Consider the following 18,283-nt stretch of genomic DNA (forward strand, 5'->3'; position numbering starts at 1 on the left):
TGTGCTGGAAATGCAAAAATTACTTCGCTCCCTGTCTCACTTATTAGTCTTTGTAATAAATATCAATGGAAAAGTTAATTTATTGACACTGCAGTCCAGAAATACCTTAACCGATAGCCTTTTATTTTTTGCCATTAGTGCTATGGGCATTTCACTGAGCTTGTGACCATGTGTAAGCCTGAGTATTTCTCCCATGTCAGATTATCCAAATTCAGTTCTGGACCTGCAAAAAGTGAAGGCCCAGGTCGAGATTGAAAAGACAATGTTCTTTTCTTGAAGATAAGGTTAAAGAGCTTCAAGCTGCTAAAGCCTTCCTACAGAGCCAGCTGACAACACTAGAGAAAGGCCAGTCTTCAAGTTCAGGTGTGTTGAGTCTTTTGTTTGTTTGCTTATTCAAAATTTCCAGTACTGCAGTGATTCCATTTAGGTTGTAACAACATCAACTTGTATATAAAATGGTTCACCAATTTCAGCAGTGGAAAGTTATCATTACATGCACTTTGTCATAAAATCAGGTAAACTTCAAAACAATACACTTCTATCCAAAAAGCTTTTTCACCTTCTCCTTGGGAGTCAAATAGTTGAAACCGATATGCATGTTATACAGCATACATGTCAGTATGTTTTTAAAATATGCTTAGCGGTGTTATACAATGCGTGTATGTTATTGCCATTTGCACAGACACATCTCTAATCTACTGATGACTTTAGATCAGTGTAATGTCAAACAGAGATACAGGTTATACACATTTATATGTAGGTTTAACAGTAATTGGCTAAACGTACCATGTTAGACAGGAAACCTACTACACTAGCTAGCAAGCTATTGTTAACAGCTACAGTATTTCTTTGCCCAGGGGAGCAGTAAACTTGCTTTATACTGAAAAAATGAAAGTAATTGCACACAAACAAAATATCCTACACCAGCAAAATGTATCTATTTTATTTAGCTTGAAGCGGCGCAGAAATACTTCAAATAAAATAAAAGTTTTTGCCTTCTTCTGTAAAGTTACTGTTTTGGAAATACATTTTTTAAAATCACATAATAATAATAATAATAATAATAATAATAATAATAATAATAATGTATTATCACAATTATTATTGATTTTGTATTCTTGGTCTCTGTTATAGCAATGCCTTCCAGCATAAAGATATCTTCTGACTCAGAGTCTCTTTTGACTTGAGTCTGACTCAAAGTCCTTCAACTTTTCACTGTCATCTGATGAAGAGGCTAAACCACAAGTCAAAAAAAGAGTCATCCCACTATGACAACAGATGGATGAGAAGTGAGTTTGAGTAGTTTGCCCATTATGCATATGGTGACATGCTTTAGATTTTGTGTACAACATTCTTAACATTTCTTAGTCTGTTTTGAGGCAAAATAATTATTTTGGTTTGAGATATTTGTTCAAATATGGAAGGACTGTACTAAGCACATGTCAAAGTCACCATACATGTTTGCTTTAAAGGTGATCTTGGTAAGAAGCATTTTACACAATACTGTTTGACAAATAAAGCAAATGTTAATAACATTCACAAACCATAACAGATTAACAAGCCAATTAAATACCTGTTTTAATGAACTTTACCAAGCTTTGTTAAAATGTGTTACCATTTCATAAGTTCTGAGTTCTGAGTTTGCAGTTAGTCAGAAATCACATGACCAATAGCAGTCTAAATAGTTTTAATTATTACTTTAAAATAAATACTTTCAGCATTTTTCATGAAAAATATAACATTGGAATTCCCGATTTATTTAAAGAAGCATTATGCAAGAACAAGTATTTTTGGGTCTTGGACTCCCCTTCCAACACGCCTTTGCGTGCATGCGCATCATGCAGGCCCATGGATGCTACAGATTATGCTAATGATTTTGATTATTTCTCTGTTCCTGCTAGGGAGTGGGATATCTGTAAAACACCAGCAAAGCCAACATCAAAAGAGAAAGATCTAACTGTTAACTTATAAGGTAGAGTAGCATTAAAGGATTTTATTGCAGGATGCTGCAAACGTTTAAGGCTAACTCTTGAGATGAATTATTTGTTTGCATGCTAGCCTTAAATGAAACTGAGTTTAGATGACTTTTGACATCCAGAATAAATACAAGACTTCATGAGACAGCAATGACACAGATGAGGTTACAGCCTACGTGTTTCATAAATAACATTACCAAGGATGTACACTCTCCTGTCAGATTTTTGTTTTTGTTTTTCCCCCTTAGGGCTGCCTTGCATCTTTTTACAAGGCCTGGATGATATTTAAAAATAATTAGCAGGATATTTTGTAGTTAGTAAGTTAGTAAAAAAAAAAAAAAAAAAAAAAAAATCGATGTTATCGATAATATCACCTCCAAAAAATGCAGCCTGCAGCTGCTTTGACCTACTTTCTTACAGAAGTTGTCAAATTAAGTCTTATTTATTTATTATAAACAGGTAATTATTAAGGTATTTCCTTTACATATTAACACAATTTTATTTTCACTTGCAGTGAAGACCATGGCTGGTGGGATAAGCAGGTACAAGAAGGCCCTAAAGTATTACAAGGAAGCTGGATCAATACAGAGAGGTTTTTTTTTTTTTTTTTTACTTTATTTTTATTGGTACATTGAGGGAACAGGCAGGCACAAATTATAATTATAGCAAAAATGGGGGAGGGGGAGAAGAAAGAAGAAAAAAAAATCAATAACAATAATAAAGTGGGGGGGGGGGGGGCGGTGGTTCTACATCTGGTCAGGGATTAGTCCTTATGTTGAGTCTTTTGTTTTATTATTAAGAAATTTGTCCCATTTACTCCAAAGTTTATAAGACCTTTCCTTCTGTAGCCTCAAAGATAGGGTTATGCGTTCCATGTGCTGAATTTCTTTGACTACGTCCATCCATTGCTAAAGAGTTGGGGGTGATGTTTGCAGCCATTTCCTTGTAATGGCTTTTTTGCTGGCTGCTGTAAGGATTCAGAATAAATACTTGTCCTTCTCCCTCCAATCTCCAGGCATGAGCCCCAAGTACAAAGTGGTACAGTTATATGGTATGTCCAGCTCTAAGATTACAGATATTGTATCTCTTATTTCTTCCCAGTAAAAAAGTAGTACAGGACAAGACCAGAAGATAGAAGTATGATCTGCAACCTTTTCACCACAATTTCTCCAACAGCAGCTGCTTTGTTTTAGATGCTTTAGAACTTCTTTTAGAGCTTTTAGTTTAGAACTTCTGCTCTAAAGTAATTTCTAATCTGGAGATACCTATAAAAATCTTGATTCTCCAGATTAAATTCCAATTTTAAATTTTCAAATGATTTTAGGTTGTTATTCTGCAACATAACACAGAGTGGAGAGATACCTTTAGCAGCCCATTGTTTAAATCTACCATCATAACGGGCAGGTTCAAAGTGAATGTCATATCCTGGCCATGAAAGAAGCTTAAATTTATCTATTATATCTGACCAGATCTTCAATGGCACACGAACCCACTGACACTGCTGTACTCCCGCAGATTTAATCATTTCTACTCTACTTAAGGCTGCTTGGAGGGGAAAGCTGAGCAAATTGGTTTCAATATTTTTCCATTTGGATTGGTAATTAGTATTACACCAACATAATATTGGTCTCAACTGTGCAGCAATGAAATAATTCTTGAATATAGGTAGTGCCATACCTCCCGTTTTCTTAGAAAGCTGTAATGTTGTGAATTTTACCCTGGAACGTTTCGCAATCCATATAAATCTAGAGATTAGTTTATTATATTAGTTTAGAGGCTCAACATACAGTGCAAATAAGGAGGGAGATAACACACACCCTTGGCGTGTTCCTCTTTCTAGTTTAATTCGATCTGATAGGGAACCATTTATCTTAACTATTGCAGTGTGTGAGGAATACAAGGTCCGAATGGAATTTATACTTGATTCATTAAATCCAAATTTCCTCAATACTTCATAAAGGTAACCTCACCCAACCGAGTCAAAAGCCTTTTCAGCATCAAGACTAATTACTATCGCTTTTAAGTTCCTCTGGTTGATATGATCTAGAATGTGTAGCGTCCTTCTGATGTTGTCTTGCGCTTGTCTATTTTGTATGAAGCCTGATTGGTCGTTATCTATTCAATCTGGTATTATCTTTTGTAGTCTTTTAGCTAATATAGAAGCATATAATTTATAATCTATATTCAGGACTGCAATTGGCCTATAATTACATCCATTTTGTTTTTACCTTCCTTCGGTATTACTGATATAATCGCTTCATTCCATGAGGGGGGGACCTCTCCTTTTGCTAAAACCCATTTAAAAAAACTAAGTAAAAGAGCTGTTCTTTAAATATTTTATACCATTCTGAGGGGTACCCGTCTGTACCGGGAGATTTGTTCCCTTTCAGTCTGCCTATAGCTGAATTAAGTTCTTCTAACGAGATTTCTGAATTTAAAAAATTGTTCTGTTCTTGACCAATAGTGGGGAGATTCAATGAATCAAGAAATTTTTTTATCGACACATCCCTGCATTTTCAGGTTGTGTGTATAACTTCTGATAATAGGTCTCAAACGCCTTTAAGATATCTTCAGGTTTAGAGGTTACTTTCTTAGTTATTGGATCCTTTATCTTTGATATATTATTTACTGATTGTCTCCAGACTAATAATTTAGTAGCTTTTGGTCCCTGCTCGTAGTATCTCTGCTTTAGGAATCTATGTTTTTTCCCCATCATAAATTCCATTAATTTCTTGTCTTATTTTATGTAATTTGGGCAATAATTTTAAATCTTTAGTTAGGCTATGTTCCTTTTCTATGTCCTTTAGTGTAGTTTGTAATTCGTTTATTTTTGCCAATTTCATTTTTTTTTATTGATGACATTCTTGATATTATTTGACCTCGGAGCACTGCTTTTGCAGCATCACATAGTATTGAGGGAGAAATGTTGTCTGTATCGTTCTGCTCCAGGTACACCCCCAACCCATTTTTAATAAATACTATAAATGATGGTTCGTTTAATATCCCTACATTGAGTCTCCATAAATGCTTTTTAATTAGGCTATCCAAGGAGAGGGTAAGGTAAATTGCGCAGTGATCTGATAAGTCCTTCTTACCTATAGTACAATCCTTAACCCTCCAAATATAAAAAAAAATCCAATCTAGAGTATTCAAGGTGTCGTGCTGAATAGAAAGTATAGTCTCTCTGTGATGGGTTAAAATTTCGCCACGTGTCTATTAATCCCAGCTCCTGCATAACTTTCCTGATCTTCATCTTAAATGGGCTTCTCCTCTGTTGGTTGGTACTGTCGAGTTTTGGATTTAATATTAAATTAAAATCTCCAGCACATACCAATATTCCTGATGTCTCAGTAGCAACTAAGTTGAATATTTTGTCAAACAGGGTCCACCGCTCTCCAGGTGGAGCATATACGTTACAAAATGTAACCTCATTGTTCTCAATTTTACCTTTAACAAAAATATACCGTCCTTCTTTATCCTTAATTTCTGAGGTGCACTCAAAATAAACAGAGTTAGAAAACAGAATTGCAACACCCCGTATGCCTTGTTTGAAGGATGAAAAAAGGTATTTCTATATCCAAACTTTAAGTTTTTCATGTTAGTCATTACCTAGGTGTGTCTCCTGCAACATAACTACATCTATCTTCTCTTTCCTCATTTTGGACAATATCTTTGCTCTTTTAATGGGACTACTTAAACCATTAACATTTAGGGATATTATGTTAAGATGGCGATGCATAACCATTGAAAGATAAAATTATATACAGAAGTTGGCCTGCATAATGTACCAAAAACAGTGCAAAAACAAAAACATTGAATAGAAAAGAAAGTGGGATTTCCAATGTCGAGTGGCCGTTATGCCCTTTTGCCTTACCAGGGGAGAACCGAAAGTAGGATCCCCTACAGGCATGGCTAGATAGGAGAAACACTCCTAGAGGCTAAACAATGTTGGGGGGGTACCCAATCGACCAAATAGTAAATCGAAGCGATAACAGAATCTCTAGTAACTTTCACATTAATGGATTATAATGAGTTCTCAGTATAGTACTCATCACTCAATTGTCCTTATGATCCCTTCGGAAACCTCTGTTTTTCTCGGATTGCTGCCCCTTGCATGTTTGCGTCTCCTTGCTGTGCATTTTGCTGACGTGCTAGACGGCGTTTTGAGCTTTTGCCTTCTATGGTAGACCACTGGAGTAGCTTGTCGAGTTTGTGTTCAAGAGATGAGGGCTGGAGTTTAGCGCAAAATTCAGTCAGTACTCCCCTTTTTTCCAAGCCATTTGCCGCTTCTTCTGCGTTTTCATAGGTAGTTACTCCATCTTCCCAGAAGACCCGCAGTCACGCAGGAAAGGGGGTCTGAAAACGGATCCCCTTACCCTTCAATGCCTTCCTGATAGGGGCGTACTACTGTCTTTTCTTCAAAACCTCCTTAGCGTAATCGTGGTCAAAGAATATGTGCTTGTTCTGACAATAGATGGGTTCTTTCCACGCCGCTCTCAGCACCTTTTCTTTCACCGCAAACTGGAGGAAACCCACTACTATGGAGCTTGGAGGAGCACCTGCGGTGGTTTTGGTGCCAAGGCACGATGAGCTCTTTGAATCCCCAGCGGGGTAGCATCGTCTTGTAGCAGCGGTATCATCAGTTCTTCCAGAAATTTCTGGACCGAGGAACCTTCTGCCCCTTCAGGTACTCCGTAAATGCGTACGTTATTTCTTCTCGAAAAACCCTCCAGTTCTGTGATTCTCTTTTGCAGACCTCTTTGCTCTTTCAGCGTGTGTAGCAAAACCTCCTTAACCGCTATGTTTCATGTTTCGGATTCTCCTACACGCTGTTCTGCCTCAGACATTCTGGTTGAAATGTCGTGGAGTTCTTCCGTAACATCCTTCAGCTTTCGGCACATGTCCTTCTGCATTTCCAGCAGTTCTGCCCGTACATCTTTTTTGATTTCGTCTCGAAAAACAGAGACTGCTTCACGCAGTTGGCTGCTAATCACCTCCTTCATCATTTCTCGAAGGGAAGGTTCACCTGTTAGCTGCATTGTGCTAGCTCCTACCGGAGTTTCCAAGTCCGGTCGTAAGTTACTGTCCTCATTCACTATTTTAAGATTTTGCTTCGCAGAACCCTTTCCCCCTGACATTGCCTGTGCAGTTGTATCACTTAAATATACAAAAGACTTGAATTTCAGGGGGAAAATTGTCCGTCGATTGGGAAGCTCTCCCTTTAGGCTGCCATTTTAAATCTTGCCGGACCGGAAGTCAATACAGAGAGCTTTTGACTGCCTGGGTGTGGACAGGAACACAGTTGCCAATACTGCACCCATCACAGAACTCAGCATTGCCTCACCAGATGTTTTTGCCAGCCTTCCATCATGGAATGACAAAAGCTTGCTGCATTCGCAGATACATGCCATTCTGCGCTCACTACAGACATCAAAAAACAAATAACTGAAATGAAGGGCAAAGGGGAGCTTTTACCCATTGTTCATTCATAGAAATAAAAATAAAGAAGCGTGAGCTTGTAATTCTGCTTTATTTTGTTTGTTTTAGCAGCCATATATTCATAAGAAGGACCTTTTTGTTTTCTTAAGCAGTGTCTTTGTTTTGGAAGACATTGGAAGTTGTATTAGCTTGATGCTGTTTTTTTTTTTTTTTGGGCAAGAAAAGACAAGTATACAGGCATAAAATGTAAAAGGCACAGATATTTGTGTTTTCCAAGGCACATTGTGTTTGTTTTTAGATGCCCTTTACAGTCAGAAATATGGTTAAGGATGGGACTTGGAGCAGTATTTGTGAAATTTGAGTTTGCTATAAATAAAGTTGTAAAATTCCATTTATTGTCTTTTAATTCATTTTAACATTATCTTCATTTTCACATGAAAGTGTTATGAATAGAAAATGTGTTACCACTTTAGTTTGAGGGCCTTAAAATCATTCATAGAAATAAAAGAGTCTTATAAACTCTACATCTTGTGGGAATCATACTTCATAACAGTGTTATAAATGAAGCAAATATCCATCACTTTAGTTTAAGGGTATCAAATTCCTTCGTGAAGCCAACAATCATACTTCTTAACAGGTAAGCACTGTCCTGGTGACACTACTGCAAGACTTCATATGTGTGGTTAAGGAAAAAAGAAAAATGACATGAAGCAAAAGCAATACTTCATACATAAACTGTAAAAACAACCTTTATGTATTTATCTCTATCATAATCTACCTTCTGATGTGATATAAAGTTGCATCAATCATCTACGCCATGGAGGGAAGAGGGGGTGTTTTCCAGGAATACTTCACCTGATATCAATACAATGTTATCTTGAGAATGCTGGCATAAATAGTTATGTATAGTGTTTTAAATATGTTTAGTGCTATAAATATGTTCCAACGTTTTTTCATGTCAGTACAATGTCATTTATTTCATAAAACATCTTATGTCAGGTTGCGAGAACCAGCATAAGTACTTAATAAATGTTCAAGTAGTCCTTCATAAACACATTATTCAGTGCTCATGAATGCGTTATGAAGCCCTTATGTAGGCATCCTTCAAATAAAGTGTTACCAGTATAACTTTCTGTGATCTTTTAGAGGCATCAAGTTCTCTTGATGTCTGGTTCCTATAAACTCTGGAGTAAACAAATTGACTTACAAATTGAGTACATTTCACATCAAACCATTGTGACTGACTGTGATTGACTTTGTTCACATCATAACAACTGCAATCCAAGTCTGGTCTTGGCCAAAAGAACCCTTGAAAATCGTTACAGATAGTTTGGGACCAGACTCATACTGTCAAGGAGCATGTTGGTATGGTAGAAAAACCAGTCCCAATTTGTCTAATGTGTCTTATAAAAGAAGTCCCAAACTTCCTCTGGGAGGTGGTTAGCCATCTGTTTAGGTGCTGCCCATTAAAACAACTGAGTCAGATAAAAGACGCTTGCTTTGCTCTGTCAGCTACTGAACCTTTCACACCTGTAGTGCTGCCCAGTAAGGTTAAAAGCACTACAAGTATGTTTAACATTTTGCAAATATAGACAAAAAACAGAGATATGATACCATACTTTCTGCTAAAACAGACCACCAGAATTCAGCCTTTGTTAAATGTGAGGAGAACAGCATGTAGATGTGAAAAGTCAATTCCCTCAAAGTCTTTCAAAAACAGGCATAAAATTGTAGGAAAAATGTTAAATACTATTATAAATCACAGCTTATAGGAAAATTCTGGCTACAGCACAGAACAGTGATATGGCAATAATTGTCACGATTAGCCCCTCCCAGTCCTGTCCATGTGCATTTGTTTTGTTTTCTAGTCCTGCCCCCTCTTTTCATGACTCCACCCCTGATTGTCTCCACCTGTGTTTGCACCTGTCCCATGTTACCCTTATGTATTTAAGCCCTGTGTTTTCCTTGGTCTGGTTACTGGTCTTTGTTTGAATCTCTCTGTGTTGTTGGTGTTATATGCTGTGTTGGGTGTACTGGTGTTGTTTGTTTGATTCTGGTTTATGTCATGTGTGGTCCCCGATCTATCCGTGTTGGCTCATTCACCCTGTCTCAACCCTGATTTTGGATTGACCCTGATTTTGTCACAATAATGCAATATCACAATACTCACAATATTTGTTTTCCCTATACAAAATAAGGTGCAATACATATCTTGTCTGGTGTATGGAGTAAATTCACATTTAAAAATAATATCAAAAACTATGAATAGGCCTACATTGATTTCTACACAACATTTCACACAGGCTAACCTGCTGCACTAAATCTAATTAAACGGGAACATAGGCTCACGTTGTAGTCAAACAAGAAGTTGTTTTTAAGTACTGACAATATCTACAATAAACTGTTCTCTCTTAGAGCAGACAGTAAATTGTCCACAATGAGCTGAAGACAGACTCTCAGCTCCTTCACATCGCTGTCGGACTGAAAGCCCACCTCACTGACAGGCATTCTCAGAAAGATGTTCCTCAGGTCTACGCTGTACTTGTGACAGAGGAGAAAATTCCCCAGGTCTTCTGAAAGAGGTCTCAGTAAGTCTTGCTCTATCGATACTATCTGTGATAGTATTTCAACTAGTCAAAAGTGAGACTGCAACCCTGTCCCTAATGATCATGTGGTAAGCAGACAGATCCCATTGTTTTGAAGTAAATTTGTTCCAAAGTCTGAAAGTCAGTGTGAAACATAAAAAAATTTCTCTACCTAAACATACATTTTCCACAGTTAAGTAAACATTTTTGTTTTTTAATGAAAAAAGTATGCATGTACAACTGCTTAATGCTGTTTATTCTAGTCTTGTACTGTGTTTTTTAAATTTGATTGTTTTGGTAGTGACAAAACAGAATGCTCAATCATCTGTTTTAATAAAATAAACATAATTAAGCTATAGGGCCACTCAAAGCAACATAATTTTAGTCCAAGTCAGAGCCCAGTGGTTTTTCAACTTTTGCACAGATTCGGTAGAAAAATCCTACTGCGTGATAGTTACAGGCTTATATACATATTTGTCACCACAAAACCTTATCAAAGGGGTATCCAAATTTTTCTTTTAAGCACTTATAATAAATTGTTTATAAGTAACAATACAACATGTCTAATGTATTAATCATATTCCTGTTCAAGTGTTTCTATGCATTCTATGCATTTTTGTTAGATAATGTTCTTTAAATATCAAATAAATGCAGCATAGCCACATTTTTGTTTGACCTTAAAGGTCTGAACTACTGAATTTGCTCTCATAAGAAGTTTTCTATCTCGCCAGTTCTCAGTGTTTAGTTTGAGCTTTATGCCTGTAGTCTTGACTAAATGTCATTTAATAAATGAAGCTGAAGGACTGGTCAGCTGCCACCATCAGGTGAAAGGAAGAACTGCAGCATACTGGGCCACTTTATAATACACTGTAAAACAGAAAGTGGGGCCAATTTAAATCTGTCCATGGGCTGCATTAGTCAAGCCATGTTTGGTACTGCCACAATAAAATGTTTGGCAGAGCTATCTCTGCAAGTGCAGTTTTAGCTCATCTGTGTGCTTTGTGGAAAACTTACGATCTGTTTGTTCACAATAAGTGGGACTGAAGACGCTGATCTTGTCATAGAAGTCATAGCGAGACTGCACTCTCACACAATACCATGTCCGACTCTCCAGGTCAGGCAGAATTACCAGGTTATTTGTGGTTGTCAGACTGGTAGGTTTCTATATAGAGAGAATGAGAGAGTAAGAGATGCTTATAGGACAAAAGAAGTGCTTAGAAACATACAACATACAAAATAATATGAAGGCTCTTAATTATTAGGGTACAAGGTGAGTCTTAATAGTTGTTTTCATGCTATATCCACTCTTGTGCAAAAGGACAAAAACAGTATTTGAAAGAGCATCACATACTAGACAGCAAGACATGCTCTGATATGCTGAGATGGTTATGTACCATGGACCACTCTACTGCATTACTTTTTACGCTGCGGGCCCAGAGTAAAAAAACTATTTAATAAAACAATTAAGTATTTAGACCTTAGATATCTACAATTATGTTGTAACTTTTGTTATGACCTATTGAAACCAAACACATTAATAGAGACTGTAATAATCTAAATATATACAAAAAAGGTAATTTACAGGGGTATGTTGTTTTTAAACGGTCCTTTTTACTTAATGTTAAAGATTTAGATTTATCCTGAGTAAATTCTTTTATTTAAAATCTTATTTAAAAAAAAAAAAAACTGATGTCACTACCACAACAAAGGAAGTGACACTGCACCTCTGCCCTGCACTGCCACAATGGTGAGCAGTTCAATCCAATTGTTTTTTTAAGTAAATGTGCCCCAGAGTCTAAAAATCTGTGTGGAACATTCAGAATGGTCACTAGAGGAACACATTTTATTTGTGTTTTAAAGAAAAATATGATTGTGTGGACAGCTGTTTAAAGCTGTGTTTTAAGTTCTGCTCAAAATAAGCTACAATTTATTTTGCCGTTTATGAGTCAATACTGAAACATCGTGATGTACTAAACATAATTAAGGTATAGAGTCACACAAATCAAAAGGATTTTAGTCTAAAGTTCAAGTTTAGCTAGAAGTCCCAAATGTGTTTTTAACTCTGACTTTGAACCAGTTCAGTAGAATGATCAATATATTAACAGCTTCCATGTCTGTAACCACTTGCTATATAATAGATATACATTCTGTAGGTGAATTAGTGGCTAAGGAACAAGGAAAGAAAGCAAATTCAAATAATGAAGTCATGAAACTGGCCACATCATTTATATATAACAAACGCTAATCCCAATGATCCACAATGTGCTGCAGCTTTACCACTTCTACCTATATCCTATTCCAGGATTCTCAAACCTGTGTCTGATGAAGCCCCTTAATCCTAAATTATTTGCCCTAAAGTATCCCTTGAGATTTAAAGTAAATTTGAAAAATACTTAAAATTAAATGGTTTTAGGTCCAGGTGTGCATGTTTGCATTCAGTACCTTAAGAGATTCATTAAATATACTGTATAGATGATTTCCAAAATTGTATATCATGAAAAAAATGGAAATTTATGTGTGTTTTAGAGGGGAAATTTTGTTGTGGCACATTTTGCTTGTATGTATTCACAATAATGTAATATTTCCTTTTTTTGTAAAAACATCTTCAAAATGTAATTTCATTTTATATCAGTCTTATGAACCCCCTGCAATGCCACCACAAACCACTAGGGGCTCAGCTTCTAGTTGAGAAACCCTGTCCTAATGTCTGTTCTTATATGATTTTGAAAGACTTTTGATTTGTAAACGAGACATATTGTTCTCGCTTACTGTACTGCCAATTCAATCATACATTTCACAAAACCATATGAACATCTTTCTTGATGAGGTTCAGCCAGCTGGTGTTGAAAGCGAGAGGAACCACACTGAAAGACTAATCTAATGTTACAGTAGGACAGAAAAACAGAAAGCACTAACAAGGTTGTGTTTGAATAAGCAAATGACTGTGATCTATTCCCTTTGCTCTGACTGATGTTATCTGTGACTGGTAGTCATACATTGTCATATATCTGCACTCTCTGTAGTCCTGTGTAACGTTCTGCCTAAAGACACTAAAGACCTGACTTGACATAACTTGAATGCTAGTTGATGCACTCTTTGGGAGAGACATGCTTCCTGTGTGTGAAACTGTTTGGCAAAAAATGTAATTTACAAAATGTTCTCTTCACTTCAAATATAGTCGATCAGCCAGGATGGTCTGGTGTCTAAAGTCTGCTGCTTTAGTTTTAACACTGGAACTACATGGCTAATGTAAGTAATAATGAAATATAGAAAAACAGAAATAATTAAATGGAAAAAAAAAAAAAAATCAATGAAATATTTAAATATTATTAAAATATTAAAAATTTTAAAAACTAAAATGTTTGTAACTTAAAATTTTAAATGTTATTGCTGATAAGATCCAAACTTTAACACAGTCTCTTGTGAGGGTTTGATATTTTTCATGGAAACCAATGTCAATGACCATCCTAAAAAAAATTTAAAAAATTCTGTTTCATATGTATGAAACCAAGAACAACTTTTAATGCATATAAACCAGCACGTAGTGCTACATTTTCAATCTAACAAGGCTGAGAAATGTCAAACAGTTCTGTGCTGTTGGTTGTGGTGTGAATTTATGCAATAGGCTAAAATAATTTGAGTAAATAAAGTTGAGTGACTGGTGCTAGAGTGACTGCTAGCTGGAATCAAACCTGTTCTGCACCGAGTGGTGCTGTAAGACAACTAGTTAAGCTAGTGTTTGTACATAGTGATAACTACGACAATAGAGTAAAGCTGTTGCGGCGCGTTAGCTCCATATTTGGGGGCAGTCGTGGGCTGGAGGTTAAGGATCCAGCCTTGTGACCGGAAGGTCGCCGGTTCGATCCCCAGAGCCGACAGCACATGACTGAGGTGTCCTTGAACAAGACACCTAACCCCCAACTGCTCCCTGGGCAAGTGTGCTCACTGCCCCCTAGTGTGTGTGTGCTCACTAGAGTGTACAGTGCCCTCCATAATTATTGGCACCCCTGGTTAAGATGTGTTCTTTAGCTTCTAATAAATTGAGGGTTTTTTTAAATAATATAGGACCACGATGGAAAAAAGAGCAAAATCCAACCTTTATCTCAAGTGCATTTATTCAGTAGGAAAAAAATCCCACATTAAGAAATAATTGTTTAACATCAAATAATGTGTGCCACAATTATTAGCACCCCTGATGTTAATACTTTGTACAACCCCCCTTTGCCAACAAAACAGCACCTAATCTTCTCCTATAATGTTTCACAAGATGGGAGAACACAGAAAGAGGTATCTTCAACCATTCCTCTTTGCACAATCTCTCTAAATCATCCAGCGACCTGGGTCCTCTCCTCTGCACTCTCCTCTTCAGCTCACCCCACAGGTTTTCAATGGGGTTAAGGTCTGGGGACTGAGATGGCCATGGGAGGAGCTTGATTCTGTGTGTGGTCAACCATTTCTGTGTAGATCTTGCCATATGTTTAGGGTCATTATCTTGCTGAAAGACCCAGTGACGACCCATCTTCAGCTTTCGGGCAGAAGCCACCAGATTTTGTTTTAAAATGTCCTGGTATTTCAAAGCATTCATGATGCCATGCACCCTAACAAGGTTCCCTGGGCCTTTGGAAGAAAAGCAGGCCCACAGCATCACTGATCCTCCCCCGTATTTCACAGTGGGCATGAGGTGCTTTTCTGTATACTCAGCTCTTGTGTTACGCCAGACCCACTTACAGCATTTGTTGCCAAAAAGCTCTATCTTTGTTTCATCTGACCAAAGCACACGGTCCCAGTTGAAGTCCCAGTACTGCTTAGCAAACTCCAAACGTTTACGTTTATGATTGTGAGTGAGAAAAGGTTTTTTCCGTGCATGCCTCCCAAACAGCTTGTTGGCGTGTAGATAGCGTCTGATGGTTGTTTTGGAGACTTCGTGACCCCAAGATGCTACCATTTGTTGCAGTTCCGTAACAGTGAGCTTTGGAGAACTTTTTATTTCTCTTATCATCCTCCTCACTGTGCGTGGTGGCAAAATAAACTTGCGTCCTCGTCCAGACTTGTTTACCACTGTTCCAGTTGTTTTAAACTTCTTAATAATTCCTCTGACAGTAGATACGGACAGGTGTAGGTGAGTGGCTATTTTCTTGTAGCCATTGCCTGACCTGTGAAGGTCAACACACATCTGCCTTACTTGAATGCTATGTTCCTTTGTCTTTCCCATGTTGAAGAGAAATGGCCTCTGTGTCACGTCATAATTATACCCCAGGGAAACAGGAAGTTGTGAATTGCTAATTAAATGTTCCTACATACTTTGATTAACTTCGTAAACTACTGTAGAAGTGACAGAAATTCTTTAATTACATTTATTTCCTAAGAATTGTTAGGGGTGCCAATAATTGTGGAACAGGTGATTTTATGAAGAAAAATTATTTCTTAGTCAGGGATTTTATTTTCCCCCTAAAACTCTACTTGAGTTAAAGGTTACATTTTTCTACAATTTTCAGTGTGACAGTATGTTTCCACAATAAAAACTGAATTTATTTTAAGGCTTTTGACACATCTTAACCAGGGGTGCCAATAATTATGGAGGGCACTGTATGTGGTGTTTCACTTCACAGATGGGTTAAATGCGGAGGTGAAATTTCCCCATTGTGGGACTAATAAGGGTCTCTTAATCTTTATCTTTCATTCCTGTGTGAATTGGCATGTCTGTAAAAATGCCATCATATTCTGTGGGAAAAGGATTTTGTGTGGAGGCTTGCAAAGTTTTTTACTTATGTTCTCTGAGGCTAAAATCAAACTGATATACTATTCACCTCAGGTACACTCAGAACATGCAAAACTAATGTAAAAATTCTTACACTGATGTTAACTGCTGGCTTTGAATTCCTTAGCTAAGGACATTACTAATGCCACAATGCATTAACTTCACTGTAAGGTAGGTTTAGGATAAATCAAAAAACAGCTAAATTAAAAATGTTCTATTCTTTTCCACCATAAAAACAGTGCATAATTGAGAAGTTGCTTTCATCTCATTCATACTGAGATTTCTTATCAGAATCAGTCATAAACAATTCAGACTGGTTAACTGGCATAATCCACCTCCCCATGGAAAACTAAATCTGTCCCAATAGCGCTAAACACTCGAATCTGCCGGAACTTAGTTGACTGAGTCTTAGCTAAAATCAAACAATTACATTAGCTGTAATGCTGCTTTCAAGTGAGGTGGTGGTTTTCTCTGTGGAGGAACTTGTTTGCCCATGGTGCGCTTTCATGTGGTTTATAAGCGAGATAAACAGTGAGAATGTGAGATGGGTGTTGTAGCTTATTAGCTAGCTAGCATCTGTCAGTTTTAGCCTGTTTTGATGCCATTTTGAACTCAAACAAAGCAGAAATAAAAGGACTTCACTTCTGTTCCCCAGCATGATAAAAGCATCATTGATGTCAGCACTGAGACCAGTTTGTGGTGCATACAAAATATTCAGCATTTAAAACAGTGTTCATGCAGTGCCTCCTGATGGAAAACTCTGTTTCCGATAAAATCAAGACCACTTAAAAGCAACATAAGCTTGTCAGCTAAGCTAGTACTAGCTTCACAACCTGTACCACTCTACTTAACACAGTTTTCAGTCGTTCTTTCCTGCAGCCACTACACATGTCTGTTTTTACCTCTTCGCTGATACCCAACTGTTGTTTGAGACAGTTGGAACGAAATAGGACATGCTCATAAATAGCAACATATCTAAAGATAAAGCATCCAGCTGCCCTACGCTCAGGGTGTGGAAGAAAGAAACCAGAAGACCTCACTAGGAATGCAGGGGTATGTGTGTATGTGTGTGTATGTGTTTTAAAGGCTGTGGTCAGTCTACTGTGGTGCGGTGTTGTTGTTTCGGTATGCATGGTATAGGTCTCAAAAGGGAACCATAGATTTGAGATGTGAAAGAAAGAAACAACTACTGGCACCTGCCACCACAGTAAAGTGAATAAACAGCTTCATCACCTTTCCCTTAATATCTATAAGCCTTTACAAGACATACATTAAACAGTTCAGCAGATTTCAACCTGGAGGTACTGCTAGTGAGCAGTTTTGTGGTCATTTGTGTGCAAAACTTTGGGAACTCCTGGAACAGATAAACATTTAATGATCCCAAAGGAAAGGCAGTAACAAAAGCATGAAATACAACCCTAATTCTAAAAAATGTAAATATATGTAACCAAAATACAGAATGCAATGATTTGCAAATGTCATAGACCCAGATTTTACTCACAATAGAACACAGAACACAGATGTTGAAAGTGAGCCATTTTACCATTTAATGAAAAATATTAACTCATTTAGAACTTGAAGGCAATGTATCTCAAAGTTGATTAGACACACCTAATTTCATGGCTGATATTGTTTGGCAGCTACCAGGAGCTGTGAAAAACAGCATGAAATACTTATTGCTATATTTCCTGTGTATCAGTTTATGTTTGGGAGATGTTAATAAAAAGGGACAGGGTAAAAAGGAACTGGATAAAGCAGACCCTACCTGACTCTCCAAAGGGTCCTTCCAATACTGAATATAGTAATACATATGTTGTAACAACATTTTCATTGAAGCATTTTTGTTGGTCAGAGGGTCAGAGATGGCAACCTGCAGGAGACCTTTAACAGGACTCACAACCACTGCAGAAGGCGGGCCAATGGCAGCTACAGAAAGGGAGAGGAACGTACATAGAGTCAAAAGACAAAATTTTTAGCAGCAAAAAATCAATGACTCACAAGACTGGCCTCAAATTTACTTGATCCGTTAAGAGATATTTGCACTTACTTTTATTTAGGAATAAGAACCAGTGCCTTGGCTTACAAGATTGTGTACAATATATTATGGGCTGAATGTATCCCTACAGCCATCAGCAACTGATGGTATTGCTTTCCAAAAGAAAAACAACAACAAAAGAGCATATCTGCTGTGCCACCTTCCTGTATCACCAGCACACAGGATTTCACAGGGGTTTTAAGACCATGCTATAAGTGATTATGAATTGTTACATACACAGGATCAAATGTACAACTGGATGCTGAGGTCTCATACAAACAGCTAATACTCAAAAGATGTCTACATAAACTCTGTCTGATCGTTTACAAGTGGCAAATCATGTTTCTTTAATCTGAGGGATTAGATGAAAGATGTGCGTTACTGAGAGCAAACAGACATGTGTAAATAACTACCCTCTGCTGGAAAGCAGTTCGGGTTTGCCACTCGTGCCACAATACTCTGGTTTAAAACTGGAGAAGGCCAAAGCTCA

At 37.3% G+C, this 18,283-nt stretch overlaps 1 protein-coding gene across 1 annotated transcript in view; it reads right to left on the bottom strand.

Annotated features, from left to right (window-relative positions):
- LOC108413041 (interferon alpha/beta receptor 1a-like) overlaps positions 1–18,283 on the bottom strand; it is a 39,516-nt gene that overhangs the window by 5,377 nt on the left and 15,856 nt on the right. Inside the window, exons 4-5 of the mRNA XM_017685349.2 lie at positions 17,524–17,684; positions 11,015–11,162 (exon numbers count right to left, since the gene is read on the bottom strand). Coding sequence (XP_017540838.1) covers positions 11,015–11,162; positions 17,524–17,684 — 309 coding nt within the window. The remainder of the gene's footprint in view (positions 1–11,014; positions 11,163–17,523; positions 17,685–18,283) is intronic.

This window comes from Pygocentrus nattereri, chromosome 6 (assembly GCF_015220715.1).
Source record: "Pygocentrus nattereri isolate fPygNat1 chromosome 6, fPygNat1.pri, whole genome shotgun sequence".
Taxonomy (NCBI): Eukaryota; Metazoa; Chordata; class Actinopteri; order Characiformes; family Serrasalmidae; genus Pygocentrus; species Pygocentrus nattereri.